This window comes from Nothobranchius furzeri, chromosome 4, assembly GCF_043380555.1.
Source record: "Nothobranchius furzeri strain GRZ-AD chromosome 4, NfurGRZ-RIMD1, whole genome shotgun sequence".
Classification (NCBI taxonomy): Eukaryota; Metazoa; Chordata; class Actinopteri; order Cyprinodontiformes; family Nothobranchiidae; genus Nothobranchius; species Nothobranchius furzeri.
In genome coordinates this window covers 46535417-46557302 of record NC_091744.1, presented here as the reverse complement: position 1 = coordinate 46557302, position 21886 = coordinate 46535417, and the positions used below count along the sequence as shown (strand labels likewise).

At 43.7% G+C, this 21886-nt stretch overlaps 1 protein-coding gene across 1 annotated transcript; it reads left to right on the top strand.

The window, feature by feature from the left end:
- The first annotated feature begins 7182 nt into the window (after nucleotides 1-7182).
- rerglb (RERG/RAS-like b) lies at nucleotides 7183-21770 on the top strand. The gene is made up of 5 exons (XM_015941078.3): nucleotides 7183-7989; nucleotides 14780-14836; nucleotides 16737-16810; nucleotides 17774-17922; nucleotides 18999-21770. The coding sequence occupies exons 1-5, from the start codon at nucleotides 7938-7940 to the stop codon at nucleotides 19282-19284; spliced, it is 618 nt and encodes a 205-aa protein (XP_015796564.1). The 5' UTR covers nucleotides 7183-7937; the 3' UTR covers nucleotides 19285-21770.
- Nucleotides 21771-21886: the final 116 nt, after the last annotated feature.

Sequence of the window (21886 nt, the reverse complement as noted above, 5' to 3'; positions counted from 1 at the left end):
TGTGTTGATCTGCTCAGGAGAAATGTCTCCTTAGCAGCTTGATCAAATGCTACTGTGGGACTTCCACTGGGTTCTCACTTCACAGGGCGACTAAAAGAATTAGATTTGAAGGGATCCCAGCAGGAACACTCAGATGGTGTGAAAGCACAAGACAAAACAGCCTTCCTGCACTTTCAGTCCTAATTCATCAAACATTCAAAATTCAAGAGAATTGTCTGTTTTTTTCCTGATTTTTATTCTGTTTTTTAGAAATAAACATGATAAAACATGTTTTATGAAATGGAAGGGTTTGTGCTTTCTATCCACATTTGAACTGCCCAGTGATAAAGCTCTTTGGATCCAATTATTTTTGCCTCACACAAGTTAATTTTTAGAGTAGATGATATGTAAACATGGCTGAATGGAAAGAGAATAGTTAACATTTCAAAAGCGTAATGATTCCACATTGTTCTGCCATGCCTGTCATGTTTTTTTTCCTTTCTGCCAATCCTCCTGTTACTGATCAGCTTCACACAGTTCACCTGAGCCCTGCCTGATTGTCTCCTTGCTGCACCTGTGCACTCCACTTCTTAAGCAAAGCTCAGGCTCTCCCTGCAGTTTAAGCAGATTTTGTTAAATTGTTGGACTAGCCTACAGGGGTGTGCAGAGGAAGAAAAAGTGTATAAAATTCACAACGTCTAATAGTTTATCAGTTTTTATGGTGGAATTGTTAGCAATCTCATTTAGCTTATTTTGGATAGAACAGAATAGAATAAAAAAGTGTATATTATGTACAGATTCTCTTTCGGCTCTAATGCCAATTAAGTCATTGTCAACTGATAGTAGACCTGATATTCTTTTAGAAGTATTTGAATTTTTATTTAGATTGAATAAATTAGAAATAGAAATACGATTTATGTGGGTTCCAGCACACAGAGGCTTGAGGGAAATGAAATAGCAGATTTTTATGCAAAACAAGCAAAAAAACTAAACACATGGGTAGAAATTCCATCTAGTGTCAAAGAAGTGAAAGCAATGATCAGGAAACAGATGATGAATGAATGGCAGGAAATGTAGGGGAGAAAAGGGAAGGCATTTATTTAACATAAAGGGAAAGGTGGGTATGATGAAAATTATGGAAATTAATAACAGAGAACAAACAATAATATTTTATGTTATTTTATTTATTGTTGTAAATATGTGGTATATAGAAAAATGTAAAAAAATAAAATAAAAGTTAGAGGATATGGAGAATTGAGTTTAAGGACTTTGTTAAATGGGGATAACAGAATTTATAACAGTGTTGGAATTCCTTAGGAAAAGTAGTTTAGTTAAAAGAATATAGTTTTTTTTTGTTTATTCTTTCCTCATTCTGACTCACACTCCTTCACAGTGGGTGGCGAAAATTCACCTTAAGTTGGATGCCACCCACCATTTAAACTAAAGAAGAAGAAAAAGATGTCTCCCTGCCTGATGATTGACGGCCTTGTGCCAGTAGAGACCCCAGCGATATTTATCAGCCAATCCCTTGTCTGATTTTTTTTTACCACGTTTTCTGTCCAGAGATTCTGCCTGCATTGCCCCTCACGGATTCTCTCGCCCATCTGTCATCTGGACACCAACCTTGGCTCTGAACTTTGACTACCGATTCCTGCTCTACCCCCTGATAGGGGCCGCCACAGCCGACCACTGGCGGCGGTGGTCGGCTGTGGCGGCCTGGGTGCTTTCCATGTGTGCCTGGGTGGTGGTGGGGTCTCTGCCCTCCCTGACCTGGGCGCCCGGTGTCGATGCCTCGGCTGCTGCTGTGGATCCACTGCTGTCAGGGCGGATGGCTCCCCTGATGGCGTTTCCTTATCCTTATCTTAGCTGGTCTGGCTCATCTGATCTCAGCCAATCGTGTTTTTTACCATGGGGAAGAGGGCATGTGTGTGTGTGCGTGTGCGTGTGTGTGTGTGTGCGCGTGTGCGTGCGTGTGTGTGTGTGTGTGTGCGTCGGTGGAGGAGTGTTGTGAAGGGGTTTTTATTGTCAGACTGTTTTTAAAATTCTGGGGATGGGAGGGAATGTGGGTATGTAGGGCCTTTTTAATTTGTTAAGCACTTTGAGTTGCATGTATTGTAGGATTAAGTGCTATATAAATAAAGTTGATTGATTGATAAGTATTACTGACTTCTGCCTGCCTGTGTGTGACTTTGCCTGTACTTCACCTAGACATTGGATTTTGGATTCATGAATTTCTGTTGGGCTGTATAAATTTGTGTCATTCTGAGGAGAGGAGTTCCCATAGCTGGCACCAAGACAGTCCCCTCCTCTCCCTGTCATCACAGCACATGCTGCTCTGTCTCCGGTTTTCCTAACAGCAGAACTTTCTACTCTTCCCTTCCCCCACATTTTAAATAAATATCATCTTTAAACGTTTAACTGCTGTGTTTTGGCTACATTTTCAAGTCTTTAGGTTATATGCGTTACAAAAAGTACGTCTTTGTACCCAAACAATGAGCCATTTCAGTGTTATGGCTTTAAAACATCCAAATATTTGATCCCAAAAGCAGGAAAATGAAAATCCATTCATCTTTTATGAAGGAATTTTGGAAAACTTTCATGTGCAAAAGTTTTTCGGCCAAAACCCATGTTTAATTTCTGCCTGACTCTACAGACTCGGCCAATAAGAATCCTAAAAGTTGATGTTTTAAATCAGTTTTAATCTGCTCTTTAGACACGCCATGTTTGCTTTCATGTAATGCTGCAGAACATAAGAACTATGCTGCCAAGTTGTGACAGACCTCCTCAAAATTAAGTGTAAAATAAAATTTTCTGAGTTTACAAACAAAAAGAAGCTAAATCAAATAAAGATGTTTTAAAATAGACCTTCTGCGCCCAGACCAAACTCTCAGAGGAGCAGGGGGAGCACAAATGCAGCTTTAATCAAAGAATATTCATTTTGTTTTCTGCCGTTTCTGAGTCAAAGCTGAGTGATTCATTGGGCGTGTTTCATCTTGTGTGGAGACTAAAAATGAAGTGGATGAATTTCTGGTCTGAAACAATTCTATTTACTACCAAAAAGATGACGGGTGCTGCAGGGACTTTACTGCTGGACTTGTTAGAAGTTTGTATCGAGAAAAAAAACGTTTTTTTTTGTTTTTTTTTTTTTACTATTGAAACCCTTTAGAAAATGTATGGTGGAGTAGAAAGTACAGATAAATGCTTCACACTGTTGAGTAAAAGTAAAAAGTAAGTCTCAATAAAAGAAACTGTACATTGCTCTGGAGGAAGAAAATATCTGGATAATGGTCTCTGTGTTGGATTATCGGAGTGAAAATCTTCTCAGAGGCTCTTCTCTGTTTCTCTAACTCCTGAACTCTGATAGTCAGACCATAAATGAAAAATTAGCACATTCCTTGTTGACCTCTGGTCTGTGTTTACCCTACAAACCTTCCTGGACCTCGTCCACCAGAACCAGCTTACAAAATCTTCATTTAAAACCCAAATCCAGTGTAATGATTTCCACCACCTGCTCAATAACCAGTTTCTTATCTGCAACCAGCCTATTTTAGATTCAGAAGTATCTGAGACTCTGCCAAAGCATTTCAGATTAACTGAGAAATGTGTTTACTTGAAGGAAAATACAACATTCCAGTACAATCTAGGATCTGCATCTCATCTATAAAACATGGGGGTGGTGGCATCTTGATTTGGGTCAGTTTGTTGCATCCAAGTTGAAATACTTTTTCGTATCTTTGCTGGAATAATTCTTTTTTTTTTCCCGTGTCCTGTCTGGCTGTGAAGCAAGCAGAATTGATGTCTGAATGCTGGTAACAAGCCTTACAGATTTACTCTCAGGTGGAGCATCAAAGCGTCTGCTTTTAATGTCACGCCTGATACTTAAAACTTTATTGTTATTGTTTTTGAATGCTTTGTAATTCCGACCAGACACAGAGACAGAGGTGAAAGAGAAAGGAAAAGAAAAGGTGGGGAGAGAGGAGGAGGAGTGTGTGTGTGTGTGTGTGTGTGTGTGTGGGGGGGGGGGGGGTCCACAAAAATAAACAATAGTGAACAAGAGTCTGCTTCTAGACCTGCAGAAAAAGACAAAAAAAAAGCAAAAGAACAAAAAAAGGGACACAACAACAATACAAGATCAAGCTATCACTGCGTCAACTTGATGAAAAAATATATAATCAACATTGTTTAATTGAACAATCACACGATAATAAATCACAGTGCATTAAGTGCCCACCATAGTCTTAAGACATGTGTTGAACGTGCCCAAGCCCTTATTTTTGAGAGCACCATGTGAGCACCTGTGTGTGTACACGCGCTTGCTTATGTAAGGTTTCTCTATAGGAGCGTCCAATAGAGAGTGTGAGGGACCACAGATCCACCCCCCAAAGATGCGCAGGAGACAGAGGGAGCTCCAAGTCCCAGAGATCCAGGCGCTGCCCCAGAACACAGGAACCCCAAGGAGACTGCAACCAGAAAGGCCCCCGCCCCCCTCAAGAGGCACAGAGGATCGCCCCGGGGGGCCACAACCAGCAGCCGGCAGATTCCCGGGAGACATCAGCGGCAAGCCCACAGGCCCGCCCGCAGCCTCCCACCCCTTAGCCGGCCGAGCCCGGGAACTCAGCGACCCGGGACCCAGGGGTGACCACCCCCGCCGGGGACCCAGCAGAGCCCAGGGACCCAGACCCCACCAGGCAGCCACCGGGATCTATAAGGCAGATGCCAAAATCTTAAACCCCCAGACCCGGGAGCCACGAACACTCAGGCAGACCAAGGCACCACACCCCACACCAGGTGTGGCAGGGAGAGGGGGGACGAAGATCTATATCATCAAAAGAAGTTCCAGGAGAGGGGAGGAGTCAAAGGCCCCACCTGACATATACAGTCATACACAAACACAGTCACACACTCCCTCCCTCATGCTCACACATGCACATACAACCAAAGACTTACAAAAATGCACGCCGGACAGCCACTCATGCTCCCCATACACACCCTATTCACTCTGGTCCCGGTACTGCTGCACATGGGGTACAACCATCACCGGTTACCAGAGTTTGACCCTTTCTGCTGGGGTGCTGATGAGCAGGCTCCCCCGCCCAACGCTGAGCACAGCAACCCACCACCCCAGACCCCAACCAGACGGCCAGATCTCCCTCCTAGCCTCCAGCCCCAGGAAGCCAAGCAACAATAGAGGTGGCTAAGACCCCCTAGTCTCCCTCCGCCTGCTCCAATATAGTGTTGTGTGATCATGAGGTGTATTCCATGGCTGTGGTGAGCGGGCAGTGCGGGCATCATCCGGCCTATGCCAGCTGATGCCACCGCACCACCCCACTTACACCCTCAGCCCTCGGTGTCTAAGTGCGGTTTGAAATTGGAAGTGGGCACCAGCACTCGGGAGGAGGCTGAGAAATCCCCCTGCCAAATGCCGTTGAATGTGCTCACCCCCAAGGCCCTAAGTGTGTGTTTGTGTGGAATGTCATCAGTGGAAGTGTATAAGGTACAAATAAAATTGGGGGGCAGGTTGCCACAGGAATGCGGAAATGGGGTCCATACCCGCACTCCCTGACTTGCCCACCCCCCAAGGTCCTATGTGTATGTTTGTGTGATGATGTGAGGGAGCAGGAGGAGGGAAACATGCGGAGATGGGGAGGAATGGCTGGGTTGGGCTTAGCCCTCCAGGGAGCCAGCTCCCCCACTGGCCCCAATAGGTACCTCTGTTGTCAAACTGGCACCCAGGGCATGGAGACCCCAGCCCATCCTGCCAGTGCCAAAAGCAGCAGCATTACAGAGCCTCACGGAGTCCGAGGGCACCAACCCAGCCCCACCCCAGCAGAATATCTATGTCCATCCCTGCATTTGCACAACTTCCATAATATAAAAGACATAGGACATCCAGGTAAGGTTGGGTCCTCCCCCTCCTGGACCTCCCCTGTGATGGAACGGCAGAGGAGCCAAGGTCTACCTGAGGCCCCCAAACCCGGGCCAGGCACTGCTGCGTGTTCCTGCCTTCTTCCCGGCAGCATACATGTCAGGACCCGACCCCCAAGGCTGGAATAATTCTTAATCATGACAGATCTTCTGTTTGTGAAGCTAAGAGTACAAAATGCTTTCATACCATGATGTTCATGATTCAAGTCCCTGACTGATTCCACTTAAGTTCCCTGTGGTTTCAGCTCCCTGCAGCCACAGCTCTGATGCCAGACCGTCTCCAAGCTTCATCCAGACAGATGCAGCCTGTTCCAGTTCACTTCAAGCCAAGCCAATAATTGCTCCATTCTGTGTGTTGGCCTAATCCTAGGGTCCAAATCTCTCAAACAGAAATTTTTCATTTAAAATCAAATACGTCAAATTTATTCATTAATTTATTTCACATAAAATTAAATATTTTCTGTTTCATGTGTCCACCTGCTTCTCTATGGTGAGCTTTTGAGAACAACTTTTTTTTTCTTTTCGGATTTTAGACTATTTCAAACAGCTCTTTTAACGCAAAGTCATTATTTGTTAGATAAAGAGCAAAAAAATGTGTTGCATTTAAAGATTTTATTTTCAAACATGAACATAAGAAACAGTGTTACCTTCAACCATGTCATATACATTAACAGAGAAGAAAATAAACACTGGTTTATAATTTGGAGCTATAATTTATATATTTTTGTGACTGGAAAAATAATTTTATATGAATAACAAAAATAAAAAGAGTTTCAACTACTTTCCTTTTATATTTAAAAATAAACAGTGATTTAGACAAAATGTCTCATAACAAAAGGATCTGGTTCTGTTGGCTTCATCGGACAGTGATCTCCAACCATGGAGCGGTTTGCAGCTGAGTGTGAAGCAGCCTGCATGAAGATCAGCTCCTCTAAATTTGAAACCATGGTCTTGAGCCGAAAAAGGGTAGAATGCCTTCTCCAGGTCAAGGATGAAGGTTCTGCCTCAAGAGAAGTTTAAATCTTGGTAAGGGAAAGATGGAGCGCAACACTGAGAGGCGGATTGGTGCTGCGTCTGCGGTACTGTATGTACCAGTATCATCGTGAAGAGAAGGCTGAGCTGGAAGGCGAAGGTATTGATTTAGCGGTCGATGTACATTCCAGCCCTCAACATATGGTCATGAGCTATGAGTAGTGACCGAAAGAATGATACAAGCGACTGACATTAGTTTTCTCTGCAGGGTGGCTGGGCTCTCCCTATAGAGTGAGAAGCTCAATCATTTGGGAGGGGCTCGAAGTAGATCTGCTGCTGCTCCACATCGAGAGGAGCCAGTTGAGGTGGCTCAGGTATCTGGTCTGGACGCCTTCTGGACACCTCTCTGGTGAGGTTTAATGGACACGTCCAACTCGGAGGAGACCTAAAGGAAGACCCAGGACACACTGGAGGGATGTTTCTGGGCTAGCCAGGGAACGCCATGGGATTCCCTGGCATCGGAGGAACTGGCCCAAGTGGCTGGGGAGAGGGAAGTCTGGGTCTCCATGATTTGGCTGCTGCCCCTGTGACACTCATATATGTCGATCTCTACACAGAAGAGTGTTCAGATGGTTCCTAAAAGTCATTGTGAGGGATGTTTCATCCACCTATGAAGGGTATTACAAACGTTCCCTAAACTACAGCAGCAGTTACAGCAGAGGATCAGCACAATAGCTGTAGTCAGTGGTGACCTTTCAGTAACCCCTATGTAGGAGGGAGGGGGGTACAACAAAAAGAAGTGGGGACAAGGAGTGAGGGTTGGGGAGAGAAAAGAGAGAAAACAGACATGAGAGGCAGAACAAGGGGTCCTGGAACACTGTGTGTGTATCTCCCTCTCTCTCTGCTCGCTCTAGCTTTCAAAAGGGAAGGTGGTTGTGTTTGGTTGTGGAGGTGTACCTCCACCATCCTGCCCGCCTGGACTGAGGACTACATAGGGGCGAGGCTGCATACCAGAGGCAGCTCAACGCTGCAGCCAGCTGAGCAGCTGACAGGACGGAGGCATGAACGACGTCAAACTGGCTCTTCTGGGGAGCCCGGGGGCTGGGAAATCAGGTGAGAGCTGGTATTACAGACGTCTGTTCAAAACATGGTTATTAGTCTACTAATCTGCTCACTTTCAAGCAGTTAAACTACAACTAAACTGTTTTGAGCTGATAACGTGGTTTTGGTGTTACACGGGGTTCCTACAGGACTCAGTTGGGAGTTAAATCCATATGACATTTAGTTCTGAAAACAATCATTTTTAATTTTGATAATTACCTATTTTTCTGCTGTTTCAAACACACAAAAGTGTCAAAAAACAAATCTAAATCAAGCTACGTTTAAACATTAATCTAAACGTAAAACACCAACAAATAAAATGCAAATATGTATAACTTCTAAGATTAAACCATAAACTGCTATTAAATTTAATTTATTTTGAGACCCAGGTTTGAGTTTTCTTGGTATTTTCTCCTCCTGTTTTAGCCGGACGAAAGTCTTGCTTCCAAATTCTTTGGATAACTTGGATACTTTTAGAAAATCAAATACCTTGTAAGTAAAAAGTACATTTCTCCTTATTCTAGGTGTTTTTCGCTGTGACTGGACAGCAGACTTTAGTTTGTCTGAAGCCATATGAGAGAGATGAATTTAATACCCCCGTACTTCATCATGCTCACAGAAACATGGAGAATGAAAGATTAACCCTAACGGTGGCTTTGTGCTTGGACTAGACTAACGCTCCATCTGCCTAGATGTCTGTATTCGTCCTCATTCCTCACAGCTGCTTATCAGAAAGCCAAAGAAAAGGTTTAATGACCAAATTTAGCAATTTTTGGAATTTTGCAAAAGGAAGAATTTCACACACAAAGATGATAACAGACATTTTCAGACCATCTTGTGTACATATGTCTGATGCCATTCATTGTTTTTGCCTTTTTAACGATAAACAACAAAAGTGAAACTGCTCCAGTCTGTCCAGATTTTGACAGCGATCTATTTTGGAACCAGTCTTACCACCGTTAAATAAAATGATTAATTAACAAGCAATTAATAATGAATTTGATAGAAAATAATCTAGTTCAGTTTGATTTAACTTCTTAACATTCCAGCATCCCACCTATGGGACAAAATCCCATTGCGTTCATTAAACCTGGAAATTTAAGGGGTTAACCTTGCCCGGAGAGCCAGTTGACAACCAAGCCAGCAGCAGAGGGCTATTTTAAAAAACAAAACAATAAACAACAACAACATTTATATTTAATGGGAATCTGGAAAGACATCAGGTTCAAGTAAACTAAACTCATTTATTCATAAAGTACAAGTTCACAACAACGCCATCGCAAAAGCATTTTTCAAATCAACAAATGTAAATCATTTATTTATTTATTTACTTATATTTCTAGAGGATGAAACCGCTTGAGATGCATCATCTCGTTTTCAAGGGGGTCCTCCTTTGAAACACAGAAACAATGAGAGAGAGCAAGACTATCAGTGGAACATGAAAAAAAACACAAATAAATAACATAAACAAACACCTCGCTTTGACAACATGATTATGTGACATCAAGTACCAAATTCAAAAACATTTAAGAAGATGCAATATGTGAATAGAGATCATTTTTAAATCGTCAAACAGAAGTAATCAGTCATATCTGCGGAGGGAGTCTATTCCACTCTGCTGGGGCTTTGACACAAAAGGCAGTTCTTCCTGATTCTCGTTTGAAAAAAGGTGCAACAAAAGAGAGTTGATCATTCCATACTGACATTCTAAAGGAACTAATTAGATCTTTAAATATCCCAGGAAATCAAAAAAAGATACATTTGAAAATAAAAATAAGCCAGTGAAACCTACATTTGGCTTTTAGAGGAAGCCAAGACAAACTTTGATTCAAGAAACAATGATGTGTTAAACGGGCAACATAAAACTAAAAGATGCTGAAAACAGGAAGCAGCGCTGTTTTGATAAACAATGTCAGCATAATCTATAATTGTGAACAAAAGTTGAGTAGCAATATGACTTCTTACCCTGATATCAAAACAATTAATTTATTGATACAGGGTCTTATTATATCAGGTCCAGATCCGTGCTGACAGACTGCAGCATGTGTAGTAGTAAAGAATTAGGTTAGTCGAACCGTCCTCAGATAACGAAGCCAGCTGATTGGACAGAAACACACACACACACCGTACGGATGGCGTTTATTTACACTGCTCTAGCAAGTCCTCTATTCCCAAACATGATGATGTCATCTTTGAGAGGTTTAAACAAAGTCAGGCCGATAAAATTGGCCTTCCATTATTATTGACTGATGTTTTCATGACAAAATGGAAATTAAGTTTTTTACTTTTAATGGCATTTACACACCATGCAGGTGTTACACATCAAACTGTCCAGCTACTCTCCTTTCACTTAAAATATGAAAGGACAGATTTGAGGTAAAGTTTTTAAGATTGTTTTGTTCGTCACAACTGGCTTAACTTAAATTCATATTGTTATTTGTCATATTTTGCACAGATATTGTTTAAAGTTCAAGCAGGACTAAATAAATATGTAAGATACGTACAATCAAAAAATTATTTAGTACGTCTTTTTTTATTGGGTTGGGGACCTCACGTGTATTGGTTAGGGTTTATGTCGGCATCGGAAATGAAAACTGAGACTATATCGGAATGATATCAAACATCTCTAGTTTAAACCAGCGACCTTGTTGACCCCATAGGAGATTAGCCACCATATGAAGCCACCAGGTCACCCAGATGACCCCTCCTATGGAGTGGTCCCTATGGACATGCAAACCTGCAATCCACTCCTGGAAATGCAAATCCTGACTCCATGGTTCTAACTAACTACAGCAGCCTCATTGGTGAATATAAATGATAAATGAACTGTACTTGTGTAGCGCCTTTCAGAGTCAGAGGACTCCAAAGCGCTTTACACTTCAGTGTATCATTCATCCATTCACACACACATTCACACACTGGTCGTGATGAGCTACAATGTAACAACAGCTGAGGTGAGGCTGAGGGATTACAGGTGCCACCAGTCCCATACCATCATATAGGCAAGGCAGCTTTATTTATAGAGCACATTTCAAACACAGAGGCAACTTTACAGAGAGGCTTTACAATTATCAGAACATGACTTGAAAACAACATAAAAACACAAATTAAAATATGCACAGGTAGAATTACAGTTTAGAGGTAAAGGAGAAAACAAAGTTACAGCGCAGATTACAGTGGAGATGACGCAGCATAAGAGACAATTCATTTAAAAGCTGATGAGTACATTAGGGTTTTAGTTTGGTCTTAAACAACACCTTGAACCGTCACCTTACCGTGGTGGAGGAGTTTGAGTGCCCTAATGATCCTAGGAGCTATGTTGTCTGGGGCACTTTGTGCCCCTGGAAGGGTCTCCCATGACAAATGGGTCTTTGGTGTAGGGTGAGACAAAGAACGGTTCAGAATATCTGGGGGGTGCAGCAGTGGCAGTTGCCGAGGGAAAATCTCGGGTGTGGGAAGAGTTTGGTGAGGTCATGGAGAAGGACTATCGATCGGCGCCAAAGAGGTTCTGGCAAACTGCCAGGCGCCTCAGGAGAAGGAGGCAGTAACTCGCTCACACTGTTTGCAGTGGGGATGGGGAGCTGCTGACGTCAACTGAGGCTATAGTCGGACGGTGGAAGGAATAGTTTAAGGAGCTCCTCAATCCCACCGATGCGCATTCCGAGGAGGAGCCAGAGTCGGGAGACCTGGGGGTGGACTGACCAATCTTGGGGGCAGAAGTTGCTGAGGTAGTCTAACAACTACACCGCGGCGGAGCCCCGGGGGTGGGTGAGATTCGTCCTGGGTATCTCAAGGCTATGGATGTTGTAGGGCTGTCATGGTTGACACATCTCTGCAACATTGCGTGGTCATCGGGGGCAGTTCCTGTGGAGTGGCAGACCGGGGTGGTGGTCCCCATCTTTAAGAAGGGTGACCTGAGGGTGTGTTCTAACTATAGGGGGATCACACTCCTCATCCTCCCTGGAAAGGTCTACTCCAAGGTACTGGAGAGGAGGGTCCGATCGATAGTTGAATCTCAGATTGAGGAGGAGCAATGTGGTTTTCGTCCTGGCCGTGGAACTGTGGACCAGCTCTATACCCTTGCAAGGGTGATGGAGGGGGCATGGGAGTTTGCCCAACCAATCCACATGTGTTTTGTAGATTTAGAGAAGGCTTATGACCGTGTCCCCAGGGGCACCCTGTGGGGGACGCTCCAGGAGTATGGGGTGGGTGGCTTTCTGTTGAGGGTCATTCAGTCCCTTTACCGGAGGAGTGTGAGTTTGGTCCGCAAAGCCGGTAGTAAGTCGGACCTGTTCCCGGTGAGGGTTGGACTCCGCCAGGGCTGCCCTTTGTCACCGGTTCTGTTCATTACCTTTATGGACAGAATTTCTAGGCGCAGCCGTGGTGTGGAGTGTGTCAAGTTTGGTGGCAGGAGAATCTCGTCTCTGCTTTGTGCGGATGATGTGGTCCTCCTAGCTTTATCCAGCTCTGACCTTCAGCTCTTGCTGGGTAGATTCGCAGCCGAGTGTGAAGCGGCTGGGATGAGGATCAGCACCTCCAAATCTGAGACCATGGTTCTTGACCGGAAAAGGGTGGCTTGCCAACTCTGGGTCGGAGTTGTTCACGAGTGAGGGTAGGAGGGATCGGGAGATCGACAGGCAGGTTGGTTCGGCGTCTGCAGTGCTGCGGACGTTGAGCCGATCTGTCGTGGTGAAGAGGGAGCTGAGCCAGAAAGCCAGGCTCTCGATTTACCGGTCGATCTACGTCCCAATCCTCACCTATGGTCATGAGCTTTGGGTAATGACCGAAAGAACGAGATCGCGGATACAAGCGGCCGAAATGAGTTTCCTCCATAGGGTGGCCGTGCTCAGCCTTAGAGATAGGGTGAGGAGCTCGGACATTCGGGAGGGACTCGGAGTAGAACCGCTGCTCCTCTGGATCGAAAGGAGTCAGTGGAGGTGGTTTGGGCATCTGGTCAGGATGCCTCCTGGACGCCTCCCTGGGGAGGTGTTTCGGGCATGTCTTGCCGGCAGGAGGCCCCCGGGTCGACCGAGGACACGTTGGAGAGGTTACATCTCCAATCTGGTCCGGGAACGCCTTGGGGTCCTGCCGGAGGAGCTGGTGGAGGTGGCCAGGGAGAGGACGGTCTGGAGCTCCCTAGTTGGGATGCTGCCCCCGCGACCCGGATAAGTTGAGGAAGACGACGACGACAACTTAAACGATACAAGGATTGGGGCAGATCTGAGGTCATGTGGAAGCTGGTTCTATATGTGAGCAGCATAGTAGCTAAAAGCAACTCAGCGTTGTTTTGTTCTGACCCGTGGTTATATATATATATATATATATATATATATATATATATATATATATATACACACACACATCTTTTGGCTGTTTAGTTAACTTCAGGCATGCTAACATTATGTGACTAAATGGTTGCAAATCCTTCAGACTTTCAAAACCAATGAATGCAAAGGCAACAAGTTCTTGTGTTTTAGGAATTACAGTTTGCATCTCGCTTAACTTAGTTGCAGCGTTTTTAAATGAGTCTGTATCAATTCAATTCAAAAATACTTTATTAATCCCAGAGGGAAATTCAGCAGTATGACAGCAGTATTGGCATCGGTGCCGTCTAATAAGACAGAACCTGACAAACCTGTATGGATGGAAGGTTTGGGATTACTCAGCCCATTCTTTCAGGATTTTTTGTGCTCTAAACTTGCCAATTTATTTTTCCAGGACGTTTTAGTTTTTATGATTCTAATATAATAAAATTTCAACATGTTTAAGACTGACATCCTGAGAATCTTTTTGCAGATTTTAGATTTTCAGTTTCTGTGATGCTGATTGAAGTGGACTGACTCCATATTGTGAATTCACCTACAGCGCTTTGTGATTTATATCTGTGAAAGGCGCTATATAAATAAACTTTTACTTACTTACTTACAATAGAACATCTAGGTTCCCCCTGCCTGGCAGTGTATCAGGATTGTTCCTGTGAATCATCTCAGTATGTTTGTGCATGCTTGCACCCATTTATGATGGCTTATGCTCTACTTGTTGCTGTCAGAAAGTGTTGTTTTGGTCTTTGTTTTCTGGTGGCGCCACAGGAATCATTGAGTTAAAGTGTCATGAGATGCAAGTCCTTTGTTTTTCCTCTAAGTGTATGCATGCTTAACCTAATGCACATACAGTATCCATGTTTCATGTCCTCGTAACTGAACTATAATCCCCACTGGAGGCCCGCCTTCATCACATTTTGACACTGGGGAACGCCATCCCCTAATTAAACCAGAACAGGACCAGAACTGGTCCAGTCAGATTAATGTGTAGCTCACTAGGGGCAAACGTAGTGATGGTGAATGTAACCATTGAGTTTGCTATGCAGAGATCTTCCAGCAAAGCCGTGTAGCCTCTTTATGTGTAAGTGTAAGTCAAAGTCCTATTAGTCATCATCACTGGTGACCTTACATCTCCGCATTTGACCCATCCCCATGGGGAATGGTGAGCTGCAGCAGTGGCTGTGCTCGGGAACCATTTGGTGGTTTAACCACCAATCCAACCCCTTTATGCTGAGTATCAAGCAGTATCAAGTCTTTGGTATGACCCGATCGGGATTTTAACCCACAATCTCCCAGTCCCAGGGCGGACACTCGACTACGAGGCCACTGAGAAGGTTTCAGCATTCCCAACTTGCTGGAACCATGTTGAGCCTGAGAGAGTAAATAAGGGAGTCTTTCCCGTCATGGCTGCCACCTGTGAGAAATGAGAATATAACAATGCTATGATTGATCTAATTGTTAGTTTCATCTGTTTCCTTCAGCTGTCCTTGTGCGTTTTTTGACCAGACGATTCATCGGTGAATACGCCTCAAATGCCAGTAAGTGTTTCCAGATTTAACAAAGATAATACCCTGATGAGGTTTTGTATACAAACATTCATTTCTCAGACACCCAAATGTTGCTCAGGCAAATGTCATCTAAGGCCTTGTCTGTGCTATTCTATAGACCTGTCTGAAGATTTGTTAGTTATTAGACAGTTCTTACCACTGTAGTCAAAACAGAAGAGAACCACCACCCATCAGTAGAGCGAGGGTTCACTGCATCAAAATTGGAAGAAGAACATTCTTCAGTTTGCTCAAATTTATACATTTTTAAACACAGCTGAAGATTTCAGTTATAAAAAAAAAACCATATATTGTTTATGAGGCCTAAGCATTCACTGCTCATGTTCTTACTCTCACATTGTCATGTTGTGGTGAAGAAATCTAACCCACGACATACAGAATCAGATCTGAGACGGTGTAAAATGGTTAAATAAGGATTTATTAAAGGGAAACCAAGGAAGCAGCGTAAACGTAGCCGAGTTCTGGCACAAGGAAGCTGGTGTGGGAAATCTGTGGACAGATCGGAGTTAGATCCAATTTGCGGAGGGATCAAGGAATCGGACTTGTGCGGAGGACTTACGGTCTGGAGAGGAGGGAACTGGTTAGAGGGAGGAGTGGTCCGGTCTGGGTTGAGAGGAGATTCCTGAGGCTGAGATCCAGAAGGGGAGACGTGGAGGGAGCTGAGTTTGCTGAGATCCAGGGAGCTTAGGTGGGCAGCTGGAGGTGGTTCTGGCCAGGGAGAAGCTGAGAGACAAATGGGTAGGAGTTCCAGAGAATAGCCAGTCGGGGATGAAGGTGGATGTTTGATCTGGTGACAAGAGCAGGAGGTCAAAAGGCAAAAATCCAATTTCCAAAAACACATCAAATCTCAAAACCTAAAATCCAAAAACAAATCTAAGTCTCAAGAGGTTAAAGAACTCGAATAGGTTACACAAGTGGATGTTAGAAGGTACCCAGGTAGAGTAATCATCCAGCAAAGTGTAGGAGTCTCCCAGCTGCTTAAATACCCCTGGCCAGCTGATGAGCAGATCTGCTGCAGCTTGGTCACCTCCAGACACGCCCACCTGCGGAGGGAAAACTCAAAAGACAGGGAGTGATAGCAGGGAAATACCTCAGACCATGACACACATGGTAATAAGTGTGTCTTGTTTGGCCCCAGCTGTAAGAGTTTATCTTGCCCAAATTCTTATTTTAGTTAGATTATTTTAAATCTGAAAAAAAAAATGATGCATTAAATTATTGCTTTTAAAACAAACCCACACAATCCGTGTCTTCAAAAGACAATAACGCTCTTTTATTTGATGGGTTAACTGCTTTATTATAAATCTAAATCTAAACATCAAATAAACAAACAACTAAAAGAGCAAGTCACCCCCTACCAGAGACTTACTCCACTCCCATTTCCAGAGTGCCAAAAGGAGGAGAGGGCAGAGCCACACACACACACACACACGCACGCACGCACACACACACACACACACACACACGCACACACACACACACACACACACACACACACACACACACACACACACACACACACACACACACACACAAGCTCACAGTGACATTGTGGCATCATATGGTACCAGCTAACATCATAGGGTATCTCTTAGCCAATAGCGATGGCAGATTTAAATTCAAATGCAGTGCAGAGTTTTTACCTGAAGACGGCACAACACTGACAGTTTTAGGCAGAATATTTACATTTTGTTTAAGATGCACTAAAGTGCAAAACTATTGACTACACTTGTCTACAGCACAATTAGACACTCGTTTATATAGTTTATAAGCAAAAAAGTTGATTTGGGGGTGACTTGCTCTTTAAGAAATAAGCTCTAAAATAGACGTTGAAGCCAATCATTCCTAATATTTAACCTGGTTTGATTTACAGACTCGCTGTACCATAAAAGACTCTCCATAGATGGCAGGCAGCTGAATCTGGAGGTGTTTGACCCCTGCTCTCAGGTACAGGACATCACATCCAGAGAGAATAACCATTATAGAAATGCTTTAGTAACTTTTGCTGCAGTTGGAGGCATTTTCACCAAAACAAAAATGATATTAGTGTCTGTAAAAAGTCATTAAAGCAGCAGAAATCAAATGTTTGGTCAGTAACTAAAGATTAGATCATGACTCGTCATCACACACTTTAATATGTTAGAGTGGATTTAAAAAGTCTGTTGAGAGTTTGATTCCATCTGTCTGGTGTTCCAGCTGCAGGGGAAGCTGCACATGTCCTTGACCTTTAGCCGTGGCTCTTACATGTTCTGGCACATGTTCTGTCTCCGGTGCTCTTAAGTTGGAAATCCAGAGAGTTTACGAGAGTATCCCCGGGTGATTTATGCTGAAGGCTTATTTCTTTGAAGACAAGAGGAGCACAACTTTACTTTCTTCTCTTCCAATAACACAAAAGACTTGAGACAACTTTTACTAGAGTTGGCCATTAACTGGAATGCCTCTAGGCTCAGCAGAACACGAACTGGTCCTTGTCTTTGCCAGTTGGACTCACTCTAACCCATATGAGTTCATATTCTGGATTTCTGACCAAAATAACTGCAGTTAATAAAGAGAACAGGTTTAGACTGGTATTTACAGCACTCAGGCACGTTCTCTTGCTTTTTATTATTATTGCTCCTTCAGGTCCAAACTGTGTGTACAGTTTTATTTTGCACGTGTTACAGGAAGTGACTGAGTTCTCTTTTGAAAGGGTTTCCACCATGTCAGAGTTTGTTGTTTGCATGCGATCAAACAGGCTGCAGCAAATCCTTATTTATTATTTGTTTTTCTACATATTTAGCAACAACTCTTTATCATTAGAGTGTTGAATTTCATTAAATATTCTGCAGAACCATGAAACTGTCTCACATCTGTGGGTTAAAACACTTCAGTGAGTAGGTTTCCATAAAGCCTGTGTCTGTCTCTTGGCAGAGCTCTGAGACCAGGTGTATACTGGAGGAGCCGGTGGACTGGGCGGATGGATTTGTTGTGGTTTACAACATCAACGACCGCACGTCTTTCATCAACGCCAAAAACATCCTGCTGCAAATCCGGGAGGCTCGCATGGACAATTGTAAAGGGTCAGCAGCAGAAGCATTTAGCGGGCTGAGCCAGTAGCGTGGGTCGTTCCTAAAGAGGGGGTTTGGGTTTTTTCTGAAGTGAGGCTCTGTGTCAGGGGACACTCAAAAATACCCATACTCTCACAACTAGGGACAATTTAATGTCTTCAATTAACCCAACATGCATGTTTTTGGTCTGTGTGAGAACTGCAATGCCCGGGGAAACCCACATGCATGAGGAAAACATGCTAACTATGCTGCATACAGAAAGGCCACAGTCAGGAAGCGGGTCACCATGATGCACACACATTAAAATCCCCAAATTACAGCAAACTCAAAAACATTCCACAAATCACCACTCTTGTGTGTGTGAGTGTGTGTGCATGTGTTTTATAAAACGTGGTTGTATTTTCTGTTTTGTGCAGGTTTTAGTTACTTTGTTTTTCCCTTCAGTGCAGAAAGATCACATTTAACTTTTAATAACAGCTTCAAATGAAAAGGCCCTTAACTGTTGTTATTATTAATTACAACTACCAGGTTTAGTTTGTAGGAGAATGTTTGAACAATAAAAGTAAAAGCATGTTTGGAATTTCCTACAAAGCAGCACCCACCCAGACACACGGACACAGGGCAGGGAGGCTGAAGACAACAGAGTGACCTCGTTTCTTTGAAGCTGAATGAGGATCTTTGCGCAGGTTTGATTTTGAAGAATGCTGGGAGTCCCGGCTGTGCCTCCTGATTAACGATTCACCATGATGAGTGAGGGGTTTGCTGCAAACATGCAGCATCTACAGAATTTGATGTGCTGAAAAAAAGGCCATCCATCCATCACAATGTTCTGTCTGTGCCAAGGCCTCCTGCCAGCAGAGGGAGGAGGCGTTCCGTGTGTTTAGGGAGTAAAAAGAGACCCGTAACTCCTGCTTCTGATAACACATCCTGATTTATTTAGATGTTGTGACACTTTAAAACATCTGCTTTAAACTCAGAAAGAACAGGCACGTTGTTGCAGATTTTGTTGAATTGTTCTGAATGATTCCTGAGAAGGAATCATCTCAGCAAACTGGGAACATTTTTTAAAAAGATTCTTCCTGTTTCAGGGACATGGAGGTCCCTGTGTGTCTGGTGGGCAACAAGCAGGACCTGTGTTACGCCCGAGGGGTGAGAGAGGAGGAGGGCCGCTGCCTGGCACAGGAGAACCGCTGCAGCTTCCAGGAGGTTTCTGCAGCTGAAGGCTATCAGGACATCGCCAACCTTTTCACTCAGCTCATCCGCCAGGTGATGGAGCACCTGAAGTACCGGGCTGACCGGCGACGCTACAGCGGCTCCAAGTCCATGGCTAAACTCATCAATAATGTGTTTGGAAAGCGACGGAAATCAGTGTGATGACCCCAGTGAGGTCAACTGTTTAAAAGTCAGCTGGGACTGGTTTTTGTTTCTGTTCAGATCCTTAGAGAAGGTAAGCAGCCTGCTGGAGGCTCGGTGTCTGACAATCACTCCGGGTTGATGACGTGAGCAGATAGGTGAGAAGGTCTGCAGCCTTCAAAACTTTGTTATCTTAAAGCTGAGTTTAAACAGCTCATTTACACATACACAAGTCATGTCATTTAAATGTATTGCATGTAAAAATATATTAGCATCATTTTTGGTGGTTTGAAAAAACTTAATTTAGCCCTTGTGCTAGCATGGGTTTTCATCTGCAATCGGTAACTTTCCTCAGACTGAAGCACATTTTTTGGCCTTTTTCAGACCTTTGTAGAACACATGAACAACAAAACAAAACAACATGAAAACAGCTTTATACAGAAAAAAACAAAACCTAGCAAGCCAATTAAGTGTAAGGGCCTTAAAAGTGCATGAAGTATTAATGACGTCCCATGGTCAAATCTGCAATCCATGTATAAAAGAGCAGCTGTTTCCAGGAAGGAGACATTGGCCGTGTTTGAGTTGAGCTGCGCCTCGCCTGGAAAACAGATGAGAGCAGACGGACGCAGCAGGGGGAGTGGCTGAAAGCCGGCGTTTAAGTCGGACAGATTTCCTTGCATGTGTAGCTCGCAGGCAGAGGTGGAAAGTAACAAATTACATTTACTCACGTTACTGTAATTGAGTAGCTTTTTTGTATATTTATACTTTTTAAGTCGTTTTTAAAAGCTGTACTTTTACTTTTACTTGAGTAAGTTTTTAAAAAAGAATTGTAATTCGCTACATTTTAAATCATATCCGTTACTGAGTAAAAATAAATTATAGGCTTAATAAATTGAAAATATTACGTGTAGCGTCGGAACGGAAAGAGACACCTGCATGAGCGCCACGTTTAAACTGTGGGGGGTGTGTGGGTGTACACTTTTGCTCAAAGACATCGGTTCAGTTCCTCAACTCGCTGTTTACATTCTCTCTCTCTCTCCTCTCCTGTGTGTTGGATCCCGCACCTTCGCGCACCGGTGTGACGTCATCAGAATTCTGCTCAGTTCGGTAGCCGGTGTTCCGTGTTTGAATTGTGTTTCTCTACCGCTCCGCACGGAAGCGGCAAAATAACGTTTAGCGCTCCTAACATGCGGATTATTAGCACTTTGCTCATAAAACAGAAGACCTGCAGGTCTCTGTGAGTTAAAGCATCCTGATACTGTTCAGGTGTAAACATTGTGCTCCATCCCTGTTGTTGAGGGTCTGACCTCATGAGGAAATTACTATGCAGTGATTTTCCCCAAAATGACTGTGCTTAAATTGCTCTGAAAAGCAAATAATCACATCAGCGCCAAGAAACTTCATTTCCCATGATGCTTTGCACACGGAAGCATTGTGATGACGTCACCGCCTAGTACCAGAAACACGTTCTGCGCATGTGCGGGAAGCCGTGGAGCTTTTCCCGCGAACTAAGACCATAAATCTTCAGCAGAGACAAAGAAACCTCGTTCTTTTGCCCAGGATACCTGGCGGTGAGGACACGCTTGTCGAACGCTCCGACTTCTTTGAGCACGCGGAAGCTCTAAGAGCCAAGTTGAGCCCACGGGACCGCTGATCTGCTCGTTTCTGCTCCCCTCCAGCTGATGTTTGAGGACACAGAACCCGCGGAGGGAAACAACAACTCCATCCAGCTCTCAGAAACGCTGTAAGTTGTCAAACTCAGCCCAAAAGGAACTTCGTTTTCTTTGTGTCCAGCCGTGGAGAAACACTCGTGGAGCCAAACAACGGAGAAAGCATCAAACCAACGGACGACGCCAAACTGCGGAGAAACACGGAGAACCGTCAAATCAAAACAGTGAGGGACGCTTCACTGTTCTGGTGATCAGAAACTCATCTCTTTCTCTCATTCTTTCCTTCTCCCGTTTCCTCTATAGTCTCAAATAAGCAATAAACCGCGTCTATTGCTTAAAAAGTAGCTTCGTGTTTTCCTCTTTCGTCCCAAACACGTCCGTCGGGTCATTTTGAAGAATAAACTGCTTATTGATCATTGTTTGGTATCTTAAAATGGTTTCTGTCATGGCCAGGCTGAAACTAAAAGATATTAATTTGTGATTAATCTTTTGTGTTGTTTCATGATCTTTTGAAATGTTTTGAGTGATTTAAGGTTAAGTTACTACTGATTCTAAGTGCTTTGGAAGTTAAAGTGCAAGTTGCCACCCACACTTTAGCCAGACAAAGGGGTCAGCCATCTTGTATTCAAGACTCCATTTTGAATCCATACACACGCACACACACACACACACACACACACACATACACACTACTCCTTTGTGAGAACAAAGGACCCCATTCATACATCCTCCATCACATGCAAACACATCCATCTTCAATCATATCACACGGTTATTATTCATCTATTCCACTGTTTATTCATTTGACAAATTGTTAATTAAATGTTATAAAATTCAGATTTTTGTGTCCAGTAGCTTTGTTGTGTCGAAGAGAAGTCTCTGCTCCAAGGATTCTACGAACTTCAAGAAAGACTGATAAGAGTTTTGGATTCAATTTTTCCCCGGAAAAAGGG

Excerpts from the sequence above, each read along its gene's own strand:
- rerglb (XM_015941078.3), top strand. The coding sequence starts at position 7,938 with ATGAACGACGTCAAACTGGCTCTTCTGGGGAGCCCGGGGGCTGGGAAA. Across the intron at positions 14,837-16,736 it reads TGAATACGCCTCAAATGCCA|ACTCGCTGTACCATAAAAGA; the intron begins GTAAGTGTTTCC and ends TTTGATTTACAG. Across the intron at positions 16,811-17,773 it reads TGTTTGACCCCTGCTCTCAG|AGCTCTGAGACCAGGTGTAT; the intron begins GTACAGGACATC and ends GTCTCTTGGCAG.